The following is a 23,612-nucleotide window of genomic DNA, read 5'->3' on the forward strand; positions in this document are numbered from 1 at the left end:
TTTGTTGTTGTTGTTGTTGAAACCAGTAATAAAATTTTGCATTCTGGCTATTAAAAAAAAAAGAGAGAGAGAGAGATTTGGGAAGAGGGAGTCTCACGATAGTGATCAAGTGATACCTGAACTGAATGAGGCTTGAAGCATATTAAGAAGAGGAAGGGCATTGTAGGCAGTGGGAGCACTATCATTATTGGTGAGAAGGCTGGAGACAGCATAGTATATTTTGGGTGATGGAAAGGAAGTAGCCAGATATGAAAATGAAGATATAGGCCAAATTATGAAGGGCCCTGTGGTCATGCCAAGGAATCTGAACTTCATCTTGAAAGCTTTGGGAAATCATTAATGGATTTGAGATTTTAAGAGTAGTTAACTAGGTCTGTGGTTTGAAAAGGCTCTCTGGCTTCAGTGTGGAGAATGCACGAGATGAAGATAAAACTGAAGGTAGAAAAACAAGTTGGGGGTGCCTGGATGGCTCGGTGGGGTCCTGAGATCGAGTCCCACATTGGGCTCCCCGCAGGGAGCCTGCTTGTGTCTCTGTCTCTTTCTGTCTCTCATGAATAAATTTTAAAAAAATTAAAAAAAAAAAAGAGAGAATCAAATTGGAGAAGGCTTTCAACAATGTAAGCAAGAGATGGTAAGGGTCTACCCTAAAGGAGAGGCAGTGGTGACAGACTCAAGAGTGTGGATTTGAGAAATACCTGTAGTAAGTAAAAGACAGGGAGTTGTTAAAGGTCTCTCTTGGGTTTTGAGCTTCAACATCCAAGTAATGCTGTTTGACTTGTGAGTTCAGGAGTAGGTGCTGCTTCAGAGATAAGGATTTGGGAATCATCAGCATTTGAATTCTAGCGAATCCTTGATGTCAATGAGATCATCCAGGGGCAGTGTATAGAGTGAAAAGAGAAGAGGAATAAGAAGAGAACTCTGACAAAATACCAATAGTTAAAGGGAAGACAAGGAAGGAAAACCCAGGAAGATTCACAGAAAACCCACAAAGATATTAGAGAATTATATTCAAAAAACACCACTGATTTGGACTGAGCTGCAGAGACAGTGTGAGATGAAAAGAGGCCTTCCTATAGGCAGGCTGGAAGCCCCTAGGCTGAAAACATAAGCTACCTTATATGTAAAAGGAAGGTCGTCTTAGAGTTAGACCCAAGAGTCCAGAGAATGGCACTAAGAACCATGGAGAATTATTTCTAGGCCAGAGTCCCAATCAGGGCATGGTCAACTTGTGCTCAGCTAGATTTCACAATTGTGATGAACTGTGAGCCTCCTGTTTTCCTCATTTGGAATGGTAGTTTTGATGGCGGTTATCCTAGGCCTGCCTGACATTGTATGTTGGCTGTCACAGGTCTTCAGATGAAGAGGAACCCAACTCAGGGAGCTGTATTTAAGGACTTAGAACTGAGGAGCTTCATCCACATCTGAATCTAATTCCAATAAAGAGATTCTGGCCTTTGAATGAATGGATGCTATAATGGGATGAGACTGTTAGGGGCCTTCTTGGGAGGGAGTGAAGGCACTCCACATGTGAGAGAAATGTAAATTTGTGACCAGAGGTAAACTGTGGTGCTTTGAAAATATGTCCATAAATTCTTTGATAGTCCTCCCTCTAATAGGTAGAGGTTAATATCCCTCCTCTACAAAAGGAGAAATGAGTGTATGTGTTAAGCATGTACATATGTGGGGGGAGGGGTAGCAATTGCTTAATATTGCAAAAAGAAACACTGGAAGAATAAAACAAACTCATGAAAATGGTTATCTATAGAGGTATAGGGGATGGGTAGAAATAGAGTAGAGGGGATAGGGTTGGCAGCAAGACTCTACTAAATATACCTTTCATCAGGTTTTTACTGTATGCCGTACACGTGTTATACATATTCCAAAAATAACATGAGGTTGAATACTAACAAAAACAAATAAACCTAAGTGTATATAGTAAGTTGATAACATAATGTCACAGAGAGAAATAGTTCCTTCAAGTAACGTTAGAACATAGTGCTCTGTGTGGTCTTAGTGAGCTTCCCTTGGCAGGTAAGTCGTTCATGGTGGTAGCACTGTTATAATTCTAGAACTATTCTGTATGTACTGTGGAAGAGAGAAAATGAATAAATATGCTGAAAGTTTTGGAAACTAGAATTTTCACTGTTGAGGAGATGTAGATATGGAATGAGGGAAGACGAGGAAGAACTCCATAGTACTGGATCTGGATTTGAGTTAACTATGTGAACTTCTGATTTAAAAAAATCTATTTTGAAACTTTATCCACTGAATGCTCCCAGGCACAAATGTTACCTCAGTAGCAATATGCACATAAGATCCTGGATTCTATATACTATTCCCTTTTGAAAGAAACCAGAGTTCCTTAGAGAAATGGCTCATTCCAGGCCTGGGGGAACAGGCCAAATACAATGTGAGCCCGGAACACTTTGATGTCCCAGAGAGCAATGAAGTGGGTCATGTTTTAAACACAGGGAGGAGGGAGGAGGGCAGGGGGTGGGGGTGAATTGGTGATGGGCACTGAGGGGAGCACTTGACGGGATGAGCACTGGGTGTTATTCTGTATGTTGGCAAATTGAACACCAATAAAAAATAAATTTATTATTTAAAAAAATTTTTTTTTTAAAATAAACAAAGGGAGGGCAGCCTGGGTGGCTCAGGGGTTTAGCGCCACTTCAGCTCAGGGCCTCATCCTGGAGACCCAGGATCCAGTCCCGCGTCGGGCTCCCTGCATGGAGCCTGCTTCTCCCTCTGCCTGTGTCTCTGCCTCTGTGTGTGTGTGTCTCATGAATAAATAAAATCTTAAAAAAAAAAAAAAAAAAGACACAGGGAGTCAGGTTAAAAGGACTGGCCAGGGGAACCCTGGGTGGCTCAGCAGTTTAGCGCCTGCCTTTGGCCCAGGGTGTGATCCTAGAGTCCCGGGATCGAGTCCCACATCCGGCTCCCTGCATGGAGCCTGTTTCTCCCTCTGCCTGTGTCTCTGCTTCTCTCTCTCTCTGTGTCTTTCATGAATAAATAAAATCTTTTTTTTTTAATTTTTATTTATTTATGATAGTCACACACACACACACACACACACACAGAGAGAGAGAGAGAGAGAGAAAGGCAGAGACATAGGCAGAGGGAGAAGCAGGCTCCATGCACCAGGAGCCCGACATGGGATTCGATCCCGGGTCTCCAGGATCGCGCCCTGGGCCAAAGGCAGGCGCTAAACCACTGCGCCACCCAGGGATCCCCATGAATAAATAAATAAAATCTTAAAAATAAATAAAAATTAAAAAAAAATAAATAAAAGGACTGGCCAAATGTGATACAGTTGAGTATTAAAAACACTAGTGGCAGCAAAGCATTATAGCACTTTGAACTAAAGAACTATGGATCCATAGTGATAATAATTAAAGGAAAGTTCTTGCCTGAGGAATGCCAGCTAGTAACTACAGTAAAATTAGAAGATCAACAATGTAATCATTAATTTGAGCAAGGCTCTTCAATAGATACTAAAAGCACTGGAAAAAAAGTTACTTAGTACTAGGATATTCACAAACTCTTGCCAAATGAGTTTAATCTGAATCTAAACATGAGAAACAAATCTGAATCTAAACATGAGAAACAATCAGAAAAATCTAGAATGTCGGATATCCTATAATACAACTGGTCTGAATTCTTAAAGCCTATGCCATAAGAAACAACAACAAAGGAGCAAGGATGAAGAGAACCACCACCAAATATAAATCATGAACTTTGATTACATTAAAAAAACTAATGAAGACTTTTTATATACTGACAACTAAGTAAATTTTAATATTAATACAAAGAAGGTGACATTGCATTTGATAGTGATTTTCTTATTTTAATGTGGTGATATAGGAAATCATCCTTATCTAAGGAGATGCATGTTCAGATTTTGAGACAAGAATCGTGATGACTTCAATTTCAGGTAAGTGAAATATAAATTGTAGGTACACAAATAAATCAAATATGATAAACATGTTGACAACCGCTACGGCATTCAATGTACTATTTTTTTCAATTTTTCAACAGCTTAAAAAATTTCAAAACAAAATGTTGGGGTCCAGGTATAGGTCACAGAATTTAGCAAAAAAGGGAAAATTTAGTCACATTGTCAAAGTGCTTTCATTTGAGTACTGGGTTCAAAAGCCAGAAGGCAGTAGTTTGCAGAACCAATGGACAGTGGAGATGTAAAGACACTGAATACAAAATTGTCTTTCAGAAGCCACAGCTATGAAGTAAACAAGAGATAGAGGAGGACAGGCTGAGGAAAAAGTTTTATTTTTTGTTTTTCTGGTTTGTTGTATCTGTAGTGTTTTGAGGGTGGAAGAGATTTAGCATTTTTACATAGATGGGTAAGTGCAAATGGCGAGAAGACACTGAAGCTAACAGAGTGAGTGGGGATAATCTGTGGAGCCAAATCTCTGAAGCAGTGAACGTGGTGACAGTGGGCAGAGGAATTAGGTCATGGGTAGCAAATTAAAAAGCTGACTCTTACACGGAGCTATGAAAGAATGCAGGCACAGATTATGAAAAATGGTGGGTTTTGGAGCAGGGCATGAGAAGGTAAGAGAGTACCAGCCTAAGGGCATCCAATGTCTCTGGAAATTAGGAAATGATGTTATTTGAGAGTGAGAAAGAAGGGGGCAGGGCATGGGACATGAGAATGGCATAATTTTGAAATAAGTATTATGGGAAATGGGAGAGAAATGCCTAAGATCATGAGAAGTCTCCTCTAGCAGTGTCATGGATACAGCAGAGATGGGAGACTGTGAAGTGGCAAACTGGTGGAAAATCCACAATTTGTATATTTTCTCTAGCAGAAGCGTCCAGAAGCCCAGTACAAAAATGGAGAAGGTGGTCAGCCTGATAAAGATGGGGGTTTTCCTATAAGTGTAACAGAATAATAAGAGAAAAAGGACGTTTAAGAGATTGGCAAGTGATTAACTGAAATAATAATACGAAACAGAAAAAAAAATATATGAAACAGAAAGTGAGGATAAGAAGAGGTTTTAATTTAGGAGTCAATTAGAATGGCAGAATCCAGAGCAGTTGTTTTCAACCCTTATTTGAAATCAGGATTACCTGGGGATCTTAAAAAAAAAAAAAAAAAAAAAAATCCGGTGGTGCCTAAGCCCCATTCCAGACCTAGTGAATCAGAATCTCCAGGTGTGGGTCTAAGCCATATAAATGTTTAAAATCACAAAAAGTGGGGCACCTGGGTGGCTCTGTCAGTTAAGCGCCTGCCTTTGGCTCAGGTGATGGAGAGGGAAGCCACTGCCTAGACAGGAAGGAGCATGCCCAACTGGATGGGGGTGGGGAGGGAAAAGGAGTCAAAATGATAGGGAAATCTGGCTTCAAGTGGACCAGGGAAGAGAAGGCATTAGGGAAACATGGAGCATGTTGAAATTCCTCAACATGGAAACCGTTTTTAAACCAAAAAAAAATAATGTAAAATTTGCTTAAAAATAGGGTATTTTAAAGGACTAAACATTTTCTTCCTCAAAAAGTAGAATTAAAAAAAAAAAAAAGTAGAATTTTAAACAATAAACCTTCATGACCACCATCAGTACCCTGCACAGTTAAAACCAAAACATAGGGATCCCTGGGTGGCGCAGCGGTTTGGCGCCTGCCTTTGGCCCAGGGCGCGATCCTGGAGACCCAGGATCGAATCCCACGTCGGGCTCCCGGTGCATGGAGCCTGCTTCTCCCTCTGCCTATGTCTCTGCCTCTCTCTCTCTCTCTCTGTGACTATCATAAATAATAAATAAAAAAAAAAATTAAAAAAAAAAAAACACAAAACATACTAAAAAACAGCAGCCTGGATGAATATTATAAGGGCTGCTTAATTCCAATCCCCCCCCCCCATTTTGTTTGATAAAGAATACGCACCTCCATTGGATGTGATACCACTACTTGATAAAAGATCTTCATTATTTGGTTCACCAGCTTTTTGTTCCATATTAATTATTGCTACCTCTTCTTAGAGATCTTGAAATAGGAGTGCTTCCCTGTTTGGTTCTTTAAGTTCTTATCTCTAGAAGACAGGGATTTGATCTTTATTAATAAGGTATTATGAGAACAAAATTCACAGAAGAGGAACTGACTTTGTTCATATTTCAAATTTAGTAATAACTCTTCACCAGGAAAATATTTATGCAGAAATATTTTATCACTACATAAATTAATAAGTGAATATAATCTGATTGCAAAAAATTGTTGCTTTTTCATGTCTAAGTAGCTTATTAAAGACAACCTGAAAATTAAAAACTAGTATTTTAATTAGGTTTATGATTAGTACTCGGCTTCAAAGGGCAAAGTTTTTTCTTAAGTCCCTCTCATAAGGTAACATTGTCAAATAACGGTAGAAAATATCTTCATTAAAAGTCACAAACTAGGGATCCCTGGGTGGCGCAGCGGTTTGGCGCCTGCCTTTGGCCCAGGGCGCGATCCTGGAGACCCGGGATCGAATCCCACATCGAGCTCCCGGTGCATGGAGCCTGCTTCTCCCTCTGCCTGTGTCTCTGCGCCTCTCTCTCTCTCTCTCTGTGACTATCATAAATAAATAAAAATTAAAAAAAAAAAAAAAAAAGTCACAAACTAATTTTTAAAAACCCCATAAATCAGCAAAGTGGAAATCATTAATAAAAGTTCAAACAGTGCTCATAATTTTAGATTAGGCCAAGAAGCGTTCTGGGTTTGGAGAACAATGGTGGTGGCCTGATTTCAAATCTCCCCCTCATCCTCTGAAAATAACTATAAAATCAACAAGGAGAACAAATGAATAAAAGCACATGGGTTCTATGCCTTCAGCCTCCCTAGATGACAGAGTACTACAACCTTCAAATTACTTGCTAACAGAGGGAAAGCGCTTTCCAAAACTGTTCCCACCGTCTATCTATCAGCCCTGCGGGCACATACGTGTAGAGAATGGATGGAGAGGCTGGGAAACTGAAAGGGAGCAGAAGGCTGGAGGAAGCACAGACATATGCACCCCTGAAAGTGAACAGGAAAAGCCAAGATGTTAGGTTCAGGTTGCAACTAGGTAGTCCACAGTCCTGGCTCCCTAGTACCAGCTTGAAAGTGGGGGCGGGGGACGAGAAGTAGCAGCTTCAGGGAAGCAGTGTTTTTGAAGAAGAGATTATCGCACAGGGAAAGGAGAGAGGAGGGAAAATTCAGGCACCAGCATAACAAAAGAAGCAAGATAGACCAACCCTCCTTGTATCTCTCCCATTCTTCTATTGCCAAGTGTAATGGAAACCACATGAAAGAGGGAAATCTCAGAACAAGAATTCTATCCACGAAGTGACTAGGAATAGATAAAAAGCAGACCAAAAAAATAAAAATAAAAAATAAAATAAAAAAAAATAAAAAAAGCAGACCACAACTACACAAAACTATCATAAAATGTCAGAAAATGTGAATAAAATCTTTTCAAACATGAAGTTGAAGAAAACTAATATAACACTGCAAGCTGAACTAGGTGTTCCCAAACAAGTACCTGAGAATGTGAAAAATCACCCTTGAATCAGAAATGTAAAACCAAGAAACACATAAACCAAGCAAGCAAATAGGAGGGAAGGAATGAAAGGAGAGTTGGCTGAGGTCAGGAAAGAAAGAGAAGGAAACGACCGACCATATCATATCAGAAATGAAGCCCAATGACAGAGTACACATGAGAGAACAGACTGTAATGAAGACTTAATCAAGATCCTGAAGAAAATCAGAAAAACAGAAGAGAAAAGGCTGAAAGAGGAAGTGAAAGAAATGGGAGACAGGCAAAAGAGGTTGGCCATCACTGGTGTCCCTGAAGAAAAGAAGTCAAAACAGTGAAACAAAACTATTATTTAAAACTATAATCCGGGGCAGCCCCGGTGGCGCAGCGGTTTGGCGCCACCTGCAGCCTGGGGTGTGATCCTGGAGACCCAGGATCGAGTCCCACATGGGGCTCCCTGCGTGGAGCCTGCTTCTCCCTCTGCCTGTGTCTCTGCCTCTCTCTCTCTGTGTCTATGAATAAATAAATAAAATCTTAAAAAAAAAAAAGGAGGAAGCTTTTAAAAAAATTAAAAAATAAAAAAAAATAAAACTATAATCCAAGAAAGTTTCCTAGAAATAAAGGAAGCCATGAATCTACACATTTTTAATACTAGGGAATAGCGACGAAGAATGATCAACTCTGAAACATATCTTAATAAAACTACATTAAGATTTTAAAGATAGGACGCCTGGGTGGCTTAGTGGTTGAGCATCTGCCTTCAGCCCCGGGCGTGATTCTGGAGTCCTGGGATCGAGTCCCGCATCAGGCTCCCTGCATGGAGCCTGCTTCTCTCTCTGCCTGTGTCTCTGCCTCTCTCTCTCTCTGTGTCTGTCATGAATAAATAAATAAAATATTTTTTAAAAATAACATGCAAAGCAAGGCAATAGTAGAGCAGAATTTTAAGGAAACACAAGGAAAGAGCACACAAACCAAGGACCCTATATCCAGCCAAGATTTTCAAAAGAGTTAAAGCTCCCTCTGCGTAGTTCAGTCAATTAAGCATCTGACTTCTGATCAGGTCATGATCTCAGGGTCCTGGGATCCAGCTGGTATTGGGCTCTGCACTCAGCTTCTCCCTCTCCCTCTGCCATGTCCTCACCCCAAAACCTGCTCATGTGCACATGAGCACTCTCTCTCTCTAATAAGTAAGATCTTTAAAAAAAGAGTCAAAGCCATAAAAAAAGTTTTGAAAGTGCCATAACACTGTATATATGTGCCCCTTCTGAAGAATCTTCTAGAGGAGGTGAGGCTTTATCCAAGCAGAAGATGGCTGGCAAGTATGGCAAAGTGTGAACAACTGGTGAAATTTTTTTGTTTTTTCTATAGGCCTTGTATTTTCCAAAATAAAACTTAGGAAAAAAATGAATATTAAAAAAAATCAAAACACCATGACTGAGGAAAGCGTGCAAAAGGTCTGCTGATGCACATGACCTATTCAGCTGTAAAGTTGAGACTAAAACATAGGAGGGGTAAAGGCATTGAGGAATAACATACAAATATTATGTGTGTGAAAAAGAAATACAAATGTAACTCAAAATGGGAAAATAAATGACAGAAAGGGGGAAAGTATAAGACCACTGGTTGTCAAAAAGTATCATTTAAAACTGACAGAAAACAAAGAGTTAAGAATAAAAACAGTCTGTAGGAGTACTACAAAAAGCACTAATGCAAAGGTAAGCACTAGAATAAAAATACAAACCTTCTTAAGTGACAAAAAAATTTTTTTTTCCTAGAGAGAGAGAGAGAGCAGGGAGGAGAGGGAGAGGGAGAAAGAGAATCTTAAACTGGTTCCATATGGAGCTTGACAGAGGGTTTAATCTCACAACCCTGAGATCAAGACCTGAGCTGAAATCAAGAGTCAGATGCTTAACCACGTAAGCCACTCAGGTGCCCTGACAAAGAAGTTTTTTGTTTTTTTATTTTTATTTATTTATTTATTTATTTATGATAGTCACAGAGAGAGAGAGAGAGAGAGAGAGAGACAGAGACACAGGCAGAGGGAGAAGCAGGCTCCATGCACCGGGAGCCCGACGTGGGATTCGATCCCGGGTCTCCGGGATCACGCCCTGGGCCAAAGGCAGGCGCCAAACCGCTGCGCCACCCAGGGATCCCACAAAGAAGTTTTTTTAAAGAAAGAGAAGAAACACACACAAAAAAATAGTAAATATAATATATAGTAATCATATCACCAGAAGATGATGTGAGAATAATGTGACAGAATTTAGACCAAATACTGAATGTGACAGGACTTAACCTGCTTATTCAAAGAAAAGGATTTTCAAATTGGCTGTTAAAAATTTCAATTCTATACTCTATACAAAAGGACACTTAAAGGCACTGATTCAAAAAGACTGCAAAAAAAGTGATAGACAAAAATTTGCCAGAATGAACACAGTAAGAGAGCAATGGTTAAAATCCTGATGCCAGACCAGGTAAGTCTTCAAGGCAGAGAATTAAATAAAACAAACGGCATTTAAAGTGAAAAGCCACAATCCACAATAAAGATCCAGTACTTCTGATCTTGTGCCATATAACACAGCACCCACCTTAGATAAAATATACATCACAGGAGATACAGTAAGAATCAGAAACACAGTGATGATAAGACTTTAACAGGCTGCTCAGTATGAGATAGGTCACGCTGACAGAACATAAGGATATAAAAAATTTAGATGAAATCACTGAGGTAGACTTTTTCAATATACATCAAACACAAGACTTTGATAATAGAGCATATACCTTCCTCTCAAGCACACATGTAAGGAACACTGACACAAAACCAATCATATTCTAGGGCAAAAATAAAAGATTAGCAGGTTCCAAGGCACCTTGGTGGCTCATTCAGTCAAGTGTGGGACTCTTGGTTTTGGCTCAGGGCATAATCTCAGAGTTGTGAGACGGAGCCCCATGTCAGGCTCTGGGCTCAGTGTGGTGTCTGCTTGAGATTCTCTCTCCCTCTCCTGCTTCTGCCACCACACCCTATGCTCTCTCTCTCTCTAATAAATAATCTTAAAATAATCAGCAGGTTTCCATAAAGTAAAAATATTACAAACATTTTCTGTTCACAATGTCATAAAACTAGAAATGAAAAGTAAAACCCCAAAGCAAAAAGGCCTTTCCACCTGGAAATTCAAAGACCTATTAAACAACTGTGTGATAAAGGGAATATAAAGGAAAATTAAAGAATTTTCGTAAAATAATGACAATGAACACAGTACACGAGAATCTGAGAGACAGTAAAGTGGTGTAAAAAAAGAAATTCCTGGCCTTAAACACCTGTTTCAACAAAAATGAGAGAATGAGCTAAATTTCTATGACAAAAAGAAGAAAAAGTAAAACAAAAGAAAGCATATCATAGGAAATAATAAAGATATAAACAGAAATTAATGAAGTAGAGAACAGAAATACAGTAAATCAAAGTAATGAATCAGAATCCTGATTCTTTTTAAAAAAGCAAATAAATACAGGCAGGGACCATTGAAGTGATAAAAAAAAAAAAAGGAAGGTCAAAATGCTTATCATTTTTACAGTAATTCACGATTATAAGCATTTTTTGTAAAACTCTGTAAGCTAAAGAGAATTTTTATTGAACAGAATTCCTTTTTATTTCACTCACAGTTTTTCCCTTTTGATTAATGAGGTGCCATCTGTCAAAACTACAGTTAGATAAATTCTACCTTAATGTATCTCATACTACCATTTTTAAGAAATAAGTAGTAGCTAGGGAGACATTCCATAAAGAATTAGAATAAATGTAATGTTAGGATTGCTAGGCAACTCAGATGTTCTAAATAGAAGAAATTGGTATGGGAGTGGGGGAGGGAGGCCCTCATTTAAACAAGTCTTATCAAAAAACAAAAAACAAAAAAAAGTCTTATCACGAATGTTTGCTATATAACTTACATACTAAAATGATGCATTTGAGGATTCTTTAGGATGATGAAAGATACTAAGAAAATTCAAATTACTGAGTAATGTTAATATTATAAAATACAGACAGATCAAGAATATGAAGGAATGAGCAGGACATGAGCAGGACACGGTTGGGAAGTTACACACTGATCCACTCTCCTAGATACCAATGTTTTTGGTGTCAAGCAGGAAATAGAACCTACGAGTAAGGTAAGTAGAACTGAAACTAAGAGTTGGAGAAGAGAAAAGAAAGGAGGAGGTTTGACTTTAGAATATTCTGATTAAAAAAAACAACAAGTACGGGGGCACTTGGGTGGCTCAGTCAGTTAAACATCTGACTCTTGGTTTCAGCTGAAGTCAAGATCTCATTAGTCCTGGGATCAGCTCATCTTGGGCTCCAAGCTCAGTGGGGAGTCTGCTTGAAGATTTTCTCCCTCTGTTCCCCCACCCCCAACTTGCGTGTTCTCTCTAAAATGAACAAATCTTAAAAAAACAAACAAAACAAAAACCCAAGTTTGTTTATTTTGGATAAGATGATGAATGTAATAAACTCATTAATTCAGTATACCATGATAGGTGGCAGCCCTTCAGAAGGAAATTTTTTTCTTAGAAAATTAACAGTTTAAAAAAAGAAAAGAAAGGGATCCCTGGGTGGCGCAGCGGTTTAGCGCCTGCCTTTGGCCCAGGGCGCGATCCTGGAGACCCAGGATCGAATCCCACGTCGGGCTCCTGGTGCATGGAGCCTGCTTCTCCCTCTGCCTATGTCTCTGCCTCTCTCTCTCTCTCTCTCTCTCTCTCTCTCTCTGTGACTACCATAAATAAATAAAAAATATTAAAAAAAAAAGTTTAAAAAAAAAAAACTGATAGTTTAAGGAAGACAGCATAGATTTATTTACTTAAACAAGAATTTTTAAATAAACATTTATTTTTAAAGATGTTTAGTACTTCCATTTGCCAATGCTACCAGTTAATGAAATCTGCCTTTTAAAAAGTATTAGACTAACCATATCCTCAATTTGGTCAAATCACTCAGTATTTCTCTATTTACATGACATTAAGAATTGAAACATTATTCCTATTTCCAGGCATAAAGATTACTAAAATATTAAAGATTTCTGGCAAAAGAAACTTTTTTTTTTTTTTTTTTGCCACAGTAAGACATGAAATTGTATTTTGTTGATTTGGGGATAATAACATGGACTTACATGTGTTTGATTAAATCTCTGGGTATAGTACAAAGCTGAGATCTTGGCCTCTTCAGGTATGCCCAACACTTATTTTGAACAATTCTGCTATATTTAAAATTATGAACAGGTTCACATTGAAAAAAGCCTTAAATTTCTGACAAGTAACAGCTAAGAAAGGATTCTACTATGATTATCCAATTGGAGTGTTGTAGAAAAGGCCTTAGAAACCACAGACCATGAAAAGACTTTTGTGGAGGATTCCTACATATATCAACTGATGATTTAAGTCCTTAGGATGCTGAACCCATCCTACTTTCCACGAAGCCTGAGACTGGAAATTTTATAAAATTGGTCCATACTCTCCCATCCAAGTACTAACCGCGCCTCTCAAAGAACAAGTCTGAAGGGTTTGTTTTCCTTAGGAAATTCTAAGGCACCCCCCAAGACTGATTCAAATACAACATACTTAGGCTAGTGCAATCTCAGAAATGCAATAAGAACAGTTAATGCCAAACACTGCCTTAGGGGGCCTGGGTGGCTCAGCTGTTTAGCGCAGCCTTCAGCCCAGGGTGTGATCCTGGAGACCCAGGATCGAGTCCCATGTCAGGTTCCCTGCATGGAGCCTGCCTCTCTCTCTCAATCTCTCTCTCTCTCTGTATTCTCATGGATAAATAAAATCTTAAAAAAACAAACAAAAAAAAAACACTGCCTTCACTGCCTGAGTTACTGTTAAGTGCTCATTAACTCCACATTGCTCTTAATGCTTGCTTTCTCAATCACATTCTTTCTCTCTAGTTCTTGTTCCTTGACTATCAGGGTTCAAATCCTAGCTCTGTGATCTACTGGCTTTGTGAGTGTGAGAACACTATTTAACCTCTTTAATACTAAAAGATGGAGATAAAGAGCGTGCACCTAAAAGAATAACTCACGGGCAGTCTTACTATATAGTACTCGCAGCAATCCCTATGCAAATGGTATCCCATAATAGTGTAGTAATACATCAACAATACTGTCTTTATAATTTAGGCAGCGTATACTAACTCACTTTCCTGTCATAAACGGCTATATCTTTCTATTCATCAAGAAAGAAGCTATTAAGTTTCATATAAGTCCACTAACATCAAAGAACATAGGTTTTTTTTTCTTTTAATTTTTATTTATTTATGATACTCACACACAGAGAGAGAGAGAGATGCAGAGACATAGGCAGAGGGAGAAGCAGGCTCCATGTACCGGGAGCCTGACGTGGGATTCGATCCAGGGTCTCCAGGATCGCGTCCTGGGCCAAAGGCAGGCGCAAAACCGCTGCGCCACCCAGGGATCCCCAAAGAACATAGGTTTAAACAGCATTGAATAAACACAGATACTATTATCCTCTAATACAGAAGTACGCTATTTAAGATATATTTCTCTAGTACATAATACTGTCTTGTAAAGAGGCAGCATGAAAGGAGGACAAGATTTAAAACCAGGAAACTTAATTCTGTCACTGGTTACCCGAGAGAGGAGGAGCAAATCTTTTCCTATCTCTGAGCCTCAATTTCCACCATTACTAAATGAAAATGCAGTTGTATCTTCCAAACTTTTTTTTAAGCAGAGGAGGCCTTTCTCTAAATTGTCAGAGTCCCAACCACACACCCTCCCCTCTGCCTCAGAGACACCTTTATGGAATGCAGATGCTCTGCTGAACAGGGTTTGAAAACCACAGAGAGAAAGCCCTTGTAGCTTTATTATCTTAGAAATTCCAGCCAAGGCCTTCATCAAGCTCAAGGCTTCAGGCTCTAAAATAAATAAGATATAGGTAGGCATAAATATAATAAATCAGTATATTGGTTTTATATGTTCACAATTCTTAAATATAATCTAAAGTAAAACAAGAGATACCTTAATATATGGAAATTCTTATTTTCACTTATCCTATTAACACCTGAAAAAGAAAATATTTTAAAATCTGTGTATTAACAGATAGCCATACTTCATTACCTAAAACTTATTATTTTTAAAAGTTCAATCCACAAGTTCATTTTCATCACCTAAGATCCTGACAACACCTAACACACACACAACCATCACCACAAAACCTTTAAGTTCTTTTTCCTTTGTGCTTATCTTGCATATGAAAGTATATTTGAATTAATAGCCTATGACACTTACCTAGGCTATGTTTGTACAACAGAACATGTCTAAGTGTATACTCCCTATTGGTCCAATGCTAATTCTGATGGTACAGATCTCACTGGCATTATTAAGATAACACATCAAGTAAGCCACTTGCCCAGATCTTTCCAGACCAGATCTTTCTAGATATAGTCCAAATTGACTTAAATAGACCACCTGAATGTCTTCTAACCATTTAAATTGCTTTTCAATGTTTGGAGATGCTTTGACCAGGCAACAGTTCTAGAGCTTGGTTACAAAAGTTGCTAAGCAGAATTCCCATCTGGTGAGTCAGAAATAGACCTATAAATTTTAAGCAGTGGAGCTGAGATTACAACCAACCAGGATTTTGGGCATATCTTAGTGCAATCTGAGTGAGCAATTGCCATGTTGGAAAAATAAATGACAATATCCTAAGTGCAGGATTAGGCTTAATGAACAGAGGTAGGTGCTAGTTCAGGGTGGAGACATACTTTCTAAAAGCTAGAGCACCTTGAATATATACGTGGAGAACTTCCTTGTGAGGTGTTCAAGCTGAGAGGGGATGAGCATTTGCTGGGATGACAACTGCCACTGGGTGTCCTCTCATGAGCAGAGCATTAGACTAGAAGATCTTAAGTCACAAGGAAACAGTGCTAGAATATGAAATTTAGTTTTACTTCTATTCTTTCATGCTTTAATCAGCTCTTGCCAGACCTATTACAAAATACTTCAAAGTGACCTTTCTAGCGTCTGTTTCTTACAATCTTTAAGAGTTTCCTTTAGGGATCCCTGGGTGGCGCAGCGGTTTAGCGCCTGTCTTTGGCCCAGGGCGCGATCCTGGAGACCCGAGATCGAATCCCACATTGGGCTCCCGGTGCACGGAGCCTGCTTGTCCTTCTGCCTGTGTCTCTGCCTCTCTCTCTCTCTCTGTGACTATCATAAATAAAAAAAAAAAAAAAAGAGTTTCCTTTAAAATCAGACTCTTTTGCCATATTGTGTTCAAAGACTAAAATCTGAACTAAAACTGGCACCCAAAGCCCTTTAGGATCTGACCTAATCAACCTCCCAGCTTCATCTCCTGCTTTTCCCCTGACACATTCTCAACTGGAGTCTACCTGCTATGTCCTGAGGGTATCCTGCTCTTTCAGAATTCTGCTTTTATTTATACTCTTTTTTAGTTCTTTCTCTCCTTCTTAGCAAAAACCTGCAGTTCAGTTTTTAGGGCTATGGAAGAAGAGGTTCAATACTATATTGCTGGTGACAATGAACATTGAAAATCAATGTTCAATAATTAAGGGAAAGAAAACTGCCCAATGCCTCTGAATAAAATAATTTACTAGAGGGGACTATATTTGGAAGGCATGCTCTCCTTACTGTTCCCACATCAAAAGTAATAAGCTTCAATCATTCATGCATACAAAGCATTCGGCAAAGGGCCTGGCTGGTACATAGTAAACATTCAGTAATTATGACTTACCACTACTGGGATTCTGATAGCTTACAATGTAGGGCTGCTATGAATAGTGCTTTTGTAAATACTAGAGATAAAGCTAAGATCAAGACTGATCAAATTTCTTCCCTCACAGATCTTATAATCTAGTGGGAAAAGAAAGACACTAAGGAAACAAATAAAAAATATAATTTTGGGGAGGGATTGGGTGCAATGCAGAAACTACCACAGAGAGTGGTATACAGAGAGATGGAGCTGAGGCTACTTTAGTTAGGGCAGGTCAGAGAAGACCTTTCTGAGGAGGTGACATGTGAGCTGAATGTGAAAAAAGAGTCACCCCCACAGAGAAGGGAGGAAGCTCCTAAGAGGAAATACCACATACAAAGGTCTTGGGATGAACAGCAGTGTTTGCTGACCACAGAAAGGAAGCAGTGAGGCTGCCACATAGACAAGGGAAGGTAGGAGACCTGCTTACAGACAAACAGTTGTTTATCGTGCCCAAAGGGGCACTTATTGCCAGTTTCTTTCCTAAATTTTCCTGAGAAAGTGTTGGGGAGGTTGGCAGGGGGTAGAGCTCATAGTACCTTGACAAGGACTTTGGGGTTTATTCTAATTGCAATGGAAAACCACTGGAGGATTTTAATAGGGGGCATATGATTCTCTAGCAGTCAAGTGAAATATATACTGAGCTGAAGTAGAGGCCAGTTAGGAGGCCATTGGAGTAGCCCAGCAAAAGGACAACAGCTAACTCTAGAGTGGGCCAGGGGTCAAAAGTGGGTTGGTGCTGGGTTTGGGAATGGGGACTGACTGCAAGTGGGTACAAAGGCTCTTTTTTGGGGTGATGGACATTTTCTAAAACTGGATTGTAATAATTGTGCAACTCTGTACATTTACTAAAAAGCACTAGATTTTAGGGAATCCCTGGGTGGCTCAGCGGTTTGGCACTTACCTTTGGCCCAGGGCGCGATCCTAGGGTCCCGGGATCGAGTCCCGTGTCGGGCTCCCAGCGTGGAGCCTGCTTCTCCCTCTGCCTGTGTCTCTGCCTCTCTCTCTCTCTATGTCTATCATGAATACATTTTTTTTAAAAAAGCACTAGATTTTACACTTAAAACCAGTGAATGTTATGGTATATAAATTAGACCTCAGAAAAGCAGTTCAGAAAAAAAGCTGATTGACTATTCTTTGCATGTACACTGTTGTCATGTTTTGTGGAGTAAGAGTGTGTGTGGGGGTGCATATTAGCTGCCTGGGTCCTAGAAGTCAGCCAGTTAAACCTGAACACTGTTTTTTTCCTGCACCATGAAAATTCCAAAGTGTGTTCATTCAAGTGTGTTCACCAGAGGTTGCTTTTGGCCAGATTTTAACATCCCCACTCATGGAAGCACTTCTGTATTGCCTACTTTCTCCAAGCTTGGACCTCAATCCTCAGATGTTCAAAACTCTAATTTAATATACATATAATGGATACCCAATAACATATTAGATAAGGACCAAGATTAACTCACCTTTATTCCCTTAACCAGAGCAAATACAGTGACATATTAATAGAAATACAAATAAAAGTCTGAAAATTGCTTTCAGCGTTAGACTAGTTCTTTCCTATGCACCTAATTTATTTTCACTTCTTTATTTTATTTTTATTTATTTATTTTTTATTTATGATAGTCACAGAGAGAGAGAGAGAGAGAGAGAGAGGCAGAGACATAGGCAGAGGGAGAAGCAGGCTCCATGCACCGGGAGCCCGACGTGGGACTCGATCCCGGGTCTCCTGGATCGTGCCCTGGGACAAAGGCAGGTGCCAAACCGCTGTGCCACCCAGGGATCCCTTATTTTCACTTGACCAAATTCTTTATGGAAGTCTTTTCCTTGAGATTTACAGGGTTCAGGAAACTATTTAGTGGTCTCCACTACTACAGACCTGTCACTGTCCCAGCTGGGGAGCTTTAAAATATACACCAATATAGGACTGATTTCATGTGATTTATAACAATTAACATATGGATTAGCTTCCTGCAGTGGCTGTAACAAATTACCACAAGCTTGGTGGCTTAAAATAAGGGCCATTTATCCTCTCACGGTTCTGGAGGCCAGAAGTCCAAAAGCAGTCCCACAGGATTGAAATTGGGGTTGTTGGCAGGGCTGTGCTCTCACTGCAGGCTCTAGAAAAGAATCTATTCCTTGCCTCTTTGAGTGTCTGTCGGACGCCAGCATTACTTATTGATTTATGGCCTCATCACTTGGATCTCTGCCTCTGTGGTACTGCATTCTCCCCTTCTGACTGTCTGTATCAAATCTCCTCTCTCTGTCTCTTAGGAGAACACTTGTGTTACATTGAAAGTCCACCCAGATAATCCAAAATAATTTCACCATTTCAAGATCTTTGACTTCATCATGTATGTAAAGACCCTTTTTTCCTTATAACGTTTACAGGTACCAGGGATTGCGACCTCATGTTTTTGGGTAGCTCTTATTCAAACTACTATACCATATAATTTGGGGTCACCTGGTTTGGGAATATGTGGTTCACAGAGGCCTGATTTCATTAAGTGTGCAGTTTTAAAGTGAGTGATTCTAACGTACTAGACAACACCAAGTCTTCTTTGTCAAACACATTAATAAGGACTGTGCACACACCAAATAAATTGTCCATTTCTGCCCTCAATTTATTTGGAGAGTATCATAGTATCTCTATGGCATAAAAAAAACATTTTACCCACAACACAAATAGATGACTGTGTCAGATTAAAAACAATATGCTCCGGAGGTGGGAGGACCAGGTCTCTCCCACCACTCCCCCCCCCCCACACACACACACACAGGGGACTAACACACAGAAACAGTCCTGCCTACCTAGCTAGTCTCTGGGATGCCTGGTAGGCACTGGCCCTTTCTTTCCTGAATCATCAGCTGATAGAGAAAGCAAGAAGTGGTTGCCTAGTCAAAAACAAAAACAAAAAGATCCCGAGAAATAACAACAGGCCTCATTTTTCTTCTATTTTCCCCTGACCTTACAGTACACCAAGATGCAAGAACAAATCCTGGAACGGCCTGAGTGCTGACCTGGAACAAAATTTTATGGAAAAGGCTGGACTCCCTGTTTCTGACTGATGCTCATAATAGGGCATAGCCAGAATCTTTTTTTTTTTAATTTTTTGCATAGCCCGATTCTTTTTTTTTTATTTTTTATTTTTTGCATAGCCAGATTCTTTTTTTTTTTTTTTTTTTTTTAATTTTTTGCATAGCCCGATTCTTAAGGTCACTTGCAGAAAGGGCTCCAGCTGAAAGAGTCCCTACGCACATCTACGACAATCTCGTTTTGGACGACAGGTTGGTGACTGTCCACGGCTTCCCTAACCCACCCCCCTGTGCATGGGAGGCGGCGTAGGAACAAGAAGCGCTCCTGTTGGGACAGCATCGCAGTTATTACCCTCCCAAAAGGGGAATGCTTTGCGGAGGGTCCTTCGGTCCCAGTCCCAGCCGCTGTCCCCGGAAGTCCTGCGATCCCCGAACACGGCAGCTGTCCCTTCTGCGAAAGAAACGACTTGTTGGGCATCTGCCACGTGCGAAATAAACGGGAAGGTCCGGAAGGTTCCAGAAATGAAGAGGCGCCGCTGCGGTCCTCAGGAGCGCGCGCGACCCGCCCCTCACCCGGTCTCCGCGCCGAGCCCCGCCCCTGTACCTGCGAGCGGCGCCGCATCCTAAGAAACCTGGCGCGTCCCGGCGGGGGGGGAGGGGCGGCTCCTCCTCCTCCTCCTCCTCCTCCTCCTCCTCCTCCTCGGCGGCGGCTCCTCCTCCTCCTCCTCCTCGGCGGCTCCTCCTCCTCCTCCTCGGCGGCGGCTCCTCCTCCTCCTCCTCCGCGGCGGCTCCTCCTCCTCCTCCTCGGCGGCGGCGGCGCGACGCGCTGACCCGGCCTCGCGGCGCTCGCCCTGCGGCCTCCGCCTGCCCCACCCGGCCCGGGCAGCCGTTGGCCACCGCGGTGTGACGTGGCGGCTCCTCCCGCCCGACTCCGCCTCCCGGACGCCGTCGCGGGCAACTGACGTAGACGCCGGCGCCCGAGCCCTGGCCGCGGCCGCTGCTTACGTCACCCAGGGGCGACCCCGCGTCGGGCGCCCGGGCGTCGCGTCCGTCGAGGCCTGTCGCTTCCTCACTCCGCCGTCACCGGGTGTCCGCGTGCTGCGCCCCAGCGGTGCCGCGGTCGTCCCGCGGGGAACCTTCCCGGACCCGTGCGACCCGCGCCGAGCCCTGTCTCCGGGACGCCCGAGGCCCGGCCAGACCGTGGCGCGTGGCCCGTCGCCCTCCACCCGGCGCAGCTCTGCCTTCGTGCTGGTCCGCTGTGTCCAAGGCCTGGCGGGTCCAGGCGCGCCCGGACCGCGGACTCGGCCCCCGACAGCTGCTCCCAGCGCCGCGCTCTCGGTTGCGCTCGGTTGTCCTCTCCAACAGACAGTTTATCAGGTCAGATGGTCCATGACACCGACCCGCTGCGGCCGCCCGAATTAGCGCCCAAGGCGGGGGGGGGGGGGGGGGGGACTCCAGGAAGGCCCGAGGGTGACACATGCAGCATCAGCAGCCGCGGCGCACACGCCAATGGCAGATTAACTTTCTGAGTCTAAACTGATCGGAAACGTTGATAAATGCCGCATTCCTTAATGTAATCACGGATTTTATTTAAATTTTTTTAAAGATTCTATATTTATTCATGAGACACAGAGAGAGGCAGAGACACAGGCCGAGGGAGCAGCAGGCTCCATCCATGCAGGGAGCCGGATGCGGGACTCGATCTTGATCTCGGTGCCATGAGTTCGAACCTCACGTTGGATATAGAGATTACTAAAATAAATAAATAAATAAACTTAAAACTATTTTATATTTATATTTCCATGTATTTTCACATGTTGTATGAAATTACGCGCCCTGAATTTTCTTACGCAGTTCTTTGCGTTTGGAAGCGTCTTGCAGTTTTACTTCTCAATATTTTTGTATATTGAATTAAAAAGAGTTTCTGAGCTGTTGAGATAGAGAATGTAAAGATGTGAAGTGTTGTGCCCAAGATTGCGAATCTGAGAAGCCACCGAAGCCACCAAGGAGCCGACACCGATGCAAGCGCACGAGGGTTGATTTACAAGCTCGAACTTGGGTCCAAGTACACCCGACACAGCGGAGCAGGGACTTGGACCCCGAGGTGGGTTACAGCTGGGTGTTTTATAGGCTGGTCTAGGGGACCTCCAGAAGGGGTGGAGGAATTTCTCAAGTTCTGTTTACATTTTGATATGGGGCTTTCAAGGGCGTTGAGCTCTGTTCTCATTCTAATATGGGACTTTCTACCACCAGTGTGGGCTCTGTTGTCTGTTTTTTTTTTTTTTAACGTATCTTTCTTTTTTTTTTTAATTTTTATTTATTTATCATAGTCACAGAGAGAGAGAGAGAGAGGCAGAGACACAGGCAGAGGGAGAAGCAGGCTCCATGCACCGGGAGCCCGACGTGGGACTCGATCCCGGGTCTCCAGGATCCCGCCCTGGGCCAAAGGCAGGTGCCAAACCGCTGCGCCACCCAGGGATCCCCTCTGTTGTCTTTCTCATATGGGATTACCTGCCAAGGACATTGAGGACATTCTGCAGTTTTTCCTGTAAAGTTCAGCTCTTATTCACAGGGGCCTAAGATGGCTGCACTTGTGCTAATGCTAAACTTGCGGTGGAAAAAAATAAAATAAAATAAAATAAAAATAAACTTGAGGTGGAATGGCCTTGATTTTTCTCGGCCTCCACATGAAGGGGTCCAGTTTTCCTCATTCACTCAGTCATTTCACATTTATTTATAAAGTACCTGTCACATGCCATGTGAAGGTGTTGAAAATAGAGCCATGAACCAGATCAATTCTCTATCTTCATAGAGTTTATGTTCTTGTAGAGGAAGATGAACAATGCACAAAGGGACAAGTTCAAATATGTCTGATGATGGTAAGTGTTATGGAGACGGGGTAAGGAAATTAGGGAGTGTGGGGTGAGTCAACACTAAATGAACAAGTCTTTTTTTTTTTTTTTTTTTTAATTATAAAGAGAAAGGAAAAGAGTTTTATTCAAGTTCAAGTTAGGACACAGCTGCCTGGGAGATACACCATCCTCATAAAGAAGAGTGCACTGGGGAAAGAATGCTTGATAGTTATATACAGCTTTTTTTTTTCCACATAAAGAGTTGCAAATCATCATGACGAAGGACATTCCAGAAAGTTACAGGCTTTCTCTTATGTGTTTAGTATGTGCAAGGCGGTATGACTTTAATCTTATGATTAAAGAATGGCTTTTTTCTTTTTTCTATCTTTACATTTGGAATGTTCCTTTTCAGTTATATTTTAATGAAACAGATGTACAATGTGTAGCATGGGGCAAAAAATAGAGCCCATGTTTTGAAATTTTGCTGAGTCATTTTTCACCTTGGTAAATGTTAAAGTATAGCTTCCCTGAGAATCCAGAAGCAGGGCCTCCAAACATGAAAAGTCAAAAATGTTATTTTATCAGATGCCATTTCATAGTGTCCTCTGAGAAAGCCTCATTGTTAAAATGACATTAAACAGAGACCCATAGGACTGGAGGGAGGAGCCATATGTACACCAAGTACATGGTTGGTGTATTTGAGAATGAAGCAAACGGCCAGTGAGGCCTGAGCAGAGTGGGCCAACAGGAGAACATTGGGGTTCTAGACACTTAGGGACTACGCCACCAAGAACTCTTTGGTAAGAGTCTATGTCTAGGTTCAGGGTTGTTATTTATTTGTCCTCCTTCATTGGCTCCTACTCTGGACCAGATTCTGTGCTGGGCATTGGGTGGGGAGAAGTGGTTATAAAGAAGCTCCAGTTTCTGCCTTCAAGGAGCCAGTATCATCCTTATTGGTGTCAATACAAATGGCTGCTGGCTTTTATGAGGTCCATTTAAGAAGGGTGGGTTGATTCAAGGGTGGTTCAGAAATAAGGAACCCAGATCTGGTCTGAGCTTTGACACTGACTATATAACCGTGGGCAAGCCATTTAACCTTTTAGAGCATTAGTATTTTCATCTGCCAAATGTTAGGTATAGACATTGCTGCAAACCATTTTTTTTAACTAATAAAAAAAAGAACTATAATTCTTTAAAACCAAAGAACTTTATCTTAATACAAAAGCATTTATTAAAATTGTACCAGAAAAGCACTTCATGTATCAGAATCATGACACACTTGTAGGGTCACTTAAAATTTAATTCATGATTTGCTTAGTAAAAAAAGATCTTGCAAACTCAAAATGGATGAAAGATCTAAATGTAAGAGAAGAATCCAAAATCCTAGAGAATACAGGAAACACCCTTTTTGAAGTTGGCCACAGCAACTTCTTGCAAGACACATCTATGAAGTC

General features: G+C 41.3%; 1 protein-coding gene across 20 annotated transcripts in view; it reads right to left on the reverse strand.

Moving 5' to 3' along the window:
* Positions 1-23,612, reverse strand: part of CCDC158 (coiled-coil domain containing 158) — a 126,787-nt gene that overhangs the window by 82,844 nt on the left and 20,331 nt on the right. For 5 of the 20 annotated variants that reach the window (XR_013371081.1, XR_013371080.1, XR_013371079.1 and 2 more), the window contains exons 1-3: positions 19,082-19,846; positions 14,527-14,569; positions 5,899-6,043 (exon numbers count right to left, since the gene is read on the reverse strand). Coding sequence is in view for 16 of the 20 variants with exons in the window: in XM_077882571.1 (XP_077738697.1) it covers positions 5,899-5,968 (70 nt within the window). In the remaining 4 variants the exon portion in view is untranslated. Of the gene's footprint in view, positions 1-5,898; positions 6,044-11,159; positions 11,284-14,526; positions 14,570-19,081; positions 19,848-19,910; positions 20,074-23,612 lie in introns of those variants that run through there. The other 15 variants (XR_013371077.1, XM_077882572.1, XM_077882569.1 and 12 more) reach the window with 12 other exon arrangements.

The sequence above is a fragment of the Canis aureus genome, chromosome 33 (genome assembly GCF_053574225.1).
Source record: "Canis aureus isolate CA01 chromosome 33, VMU_Caureus_v.1.0, whole genome shotgun sequence".
In the NCBI taxonomy this organism is placed as follows: Eukaryota; Metazoa; Chordata; class Mammalia; order Carnivora; family Canidae; genus Canis; species Canis aureus.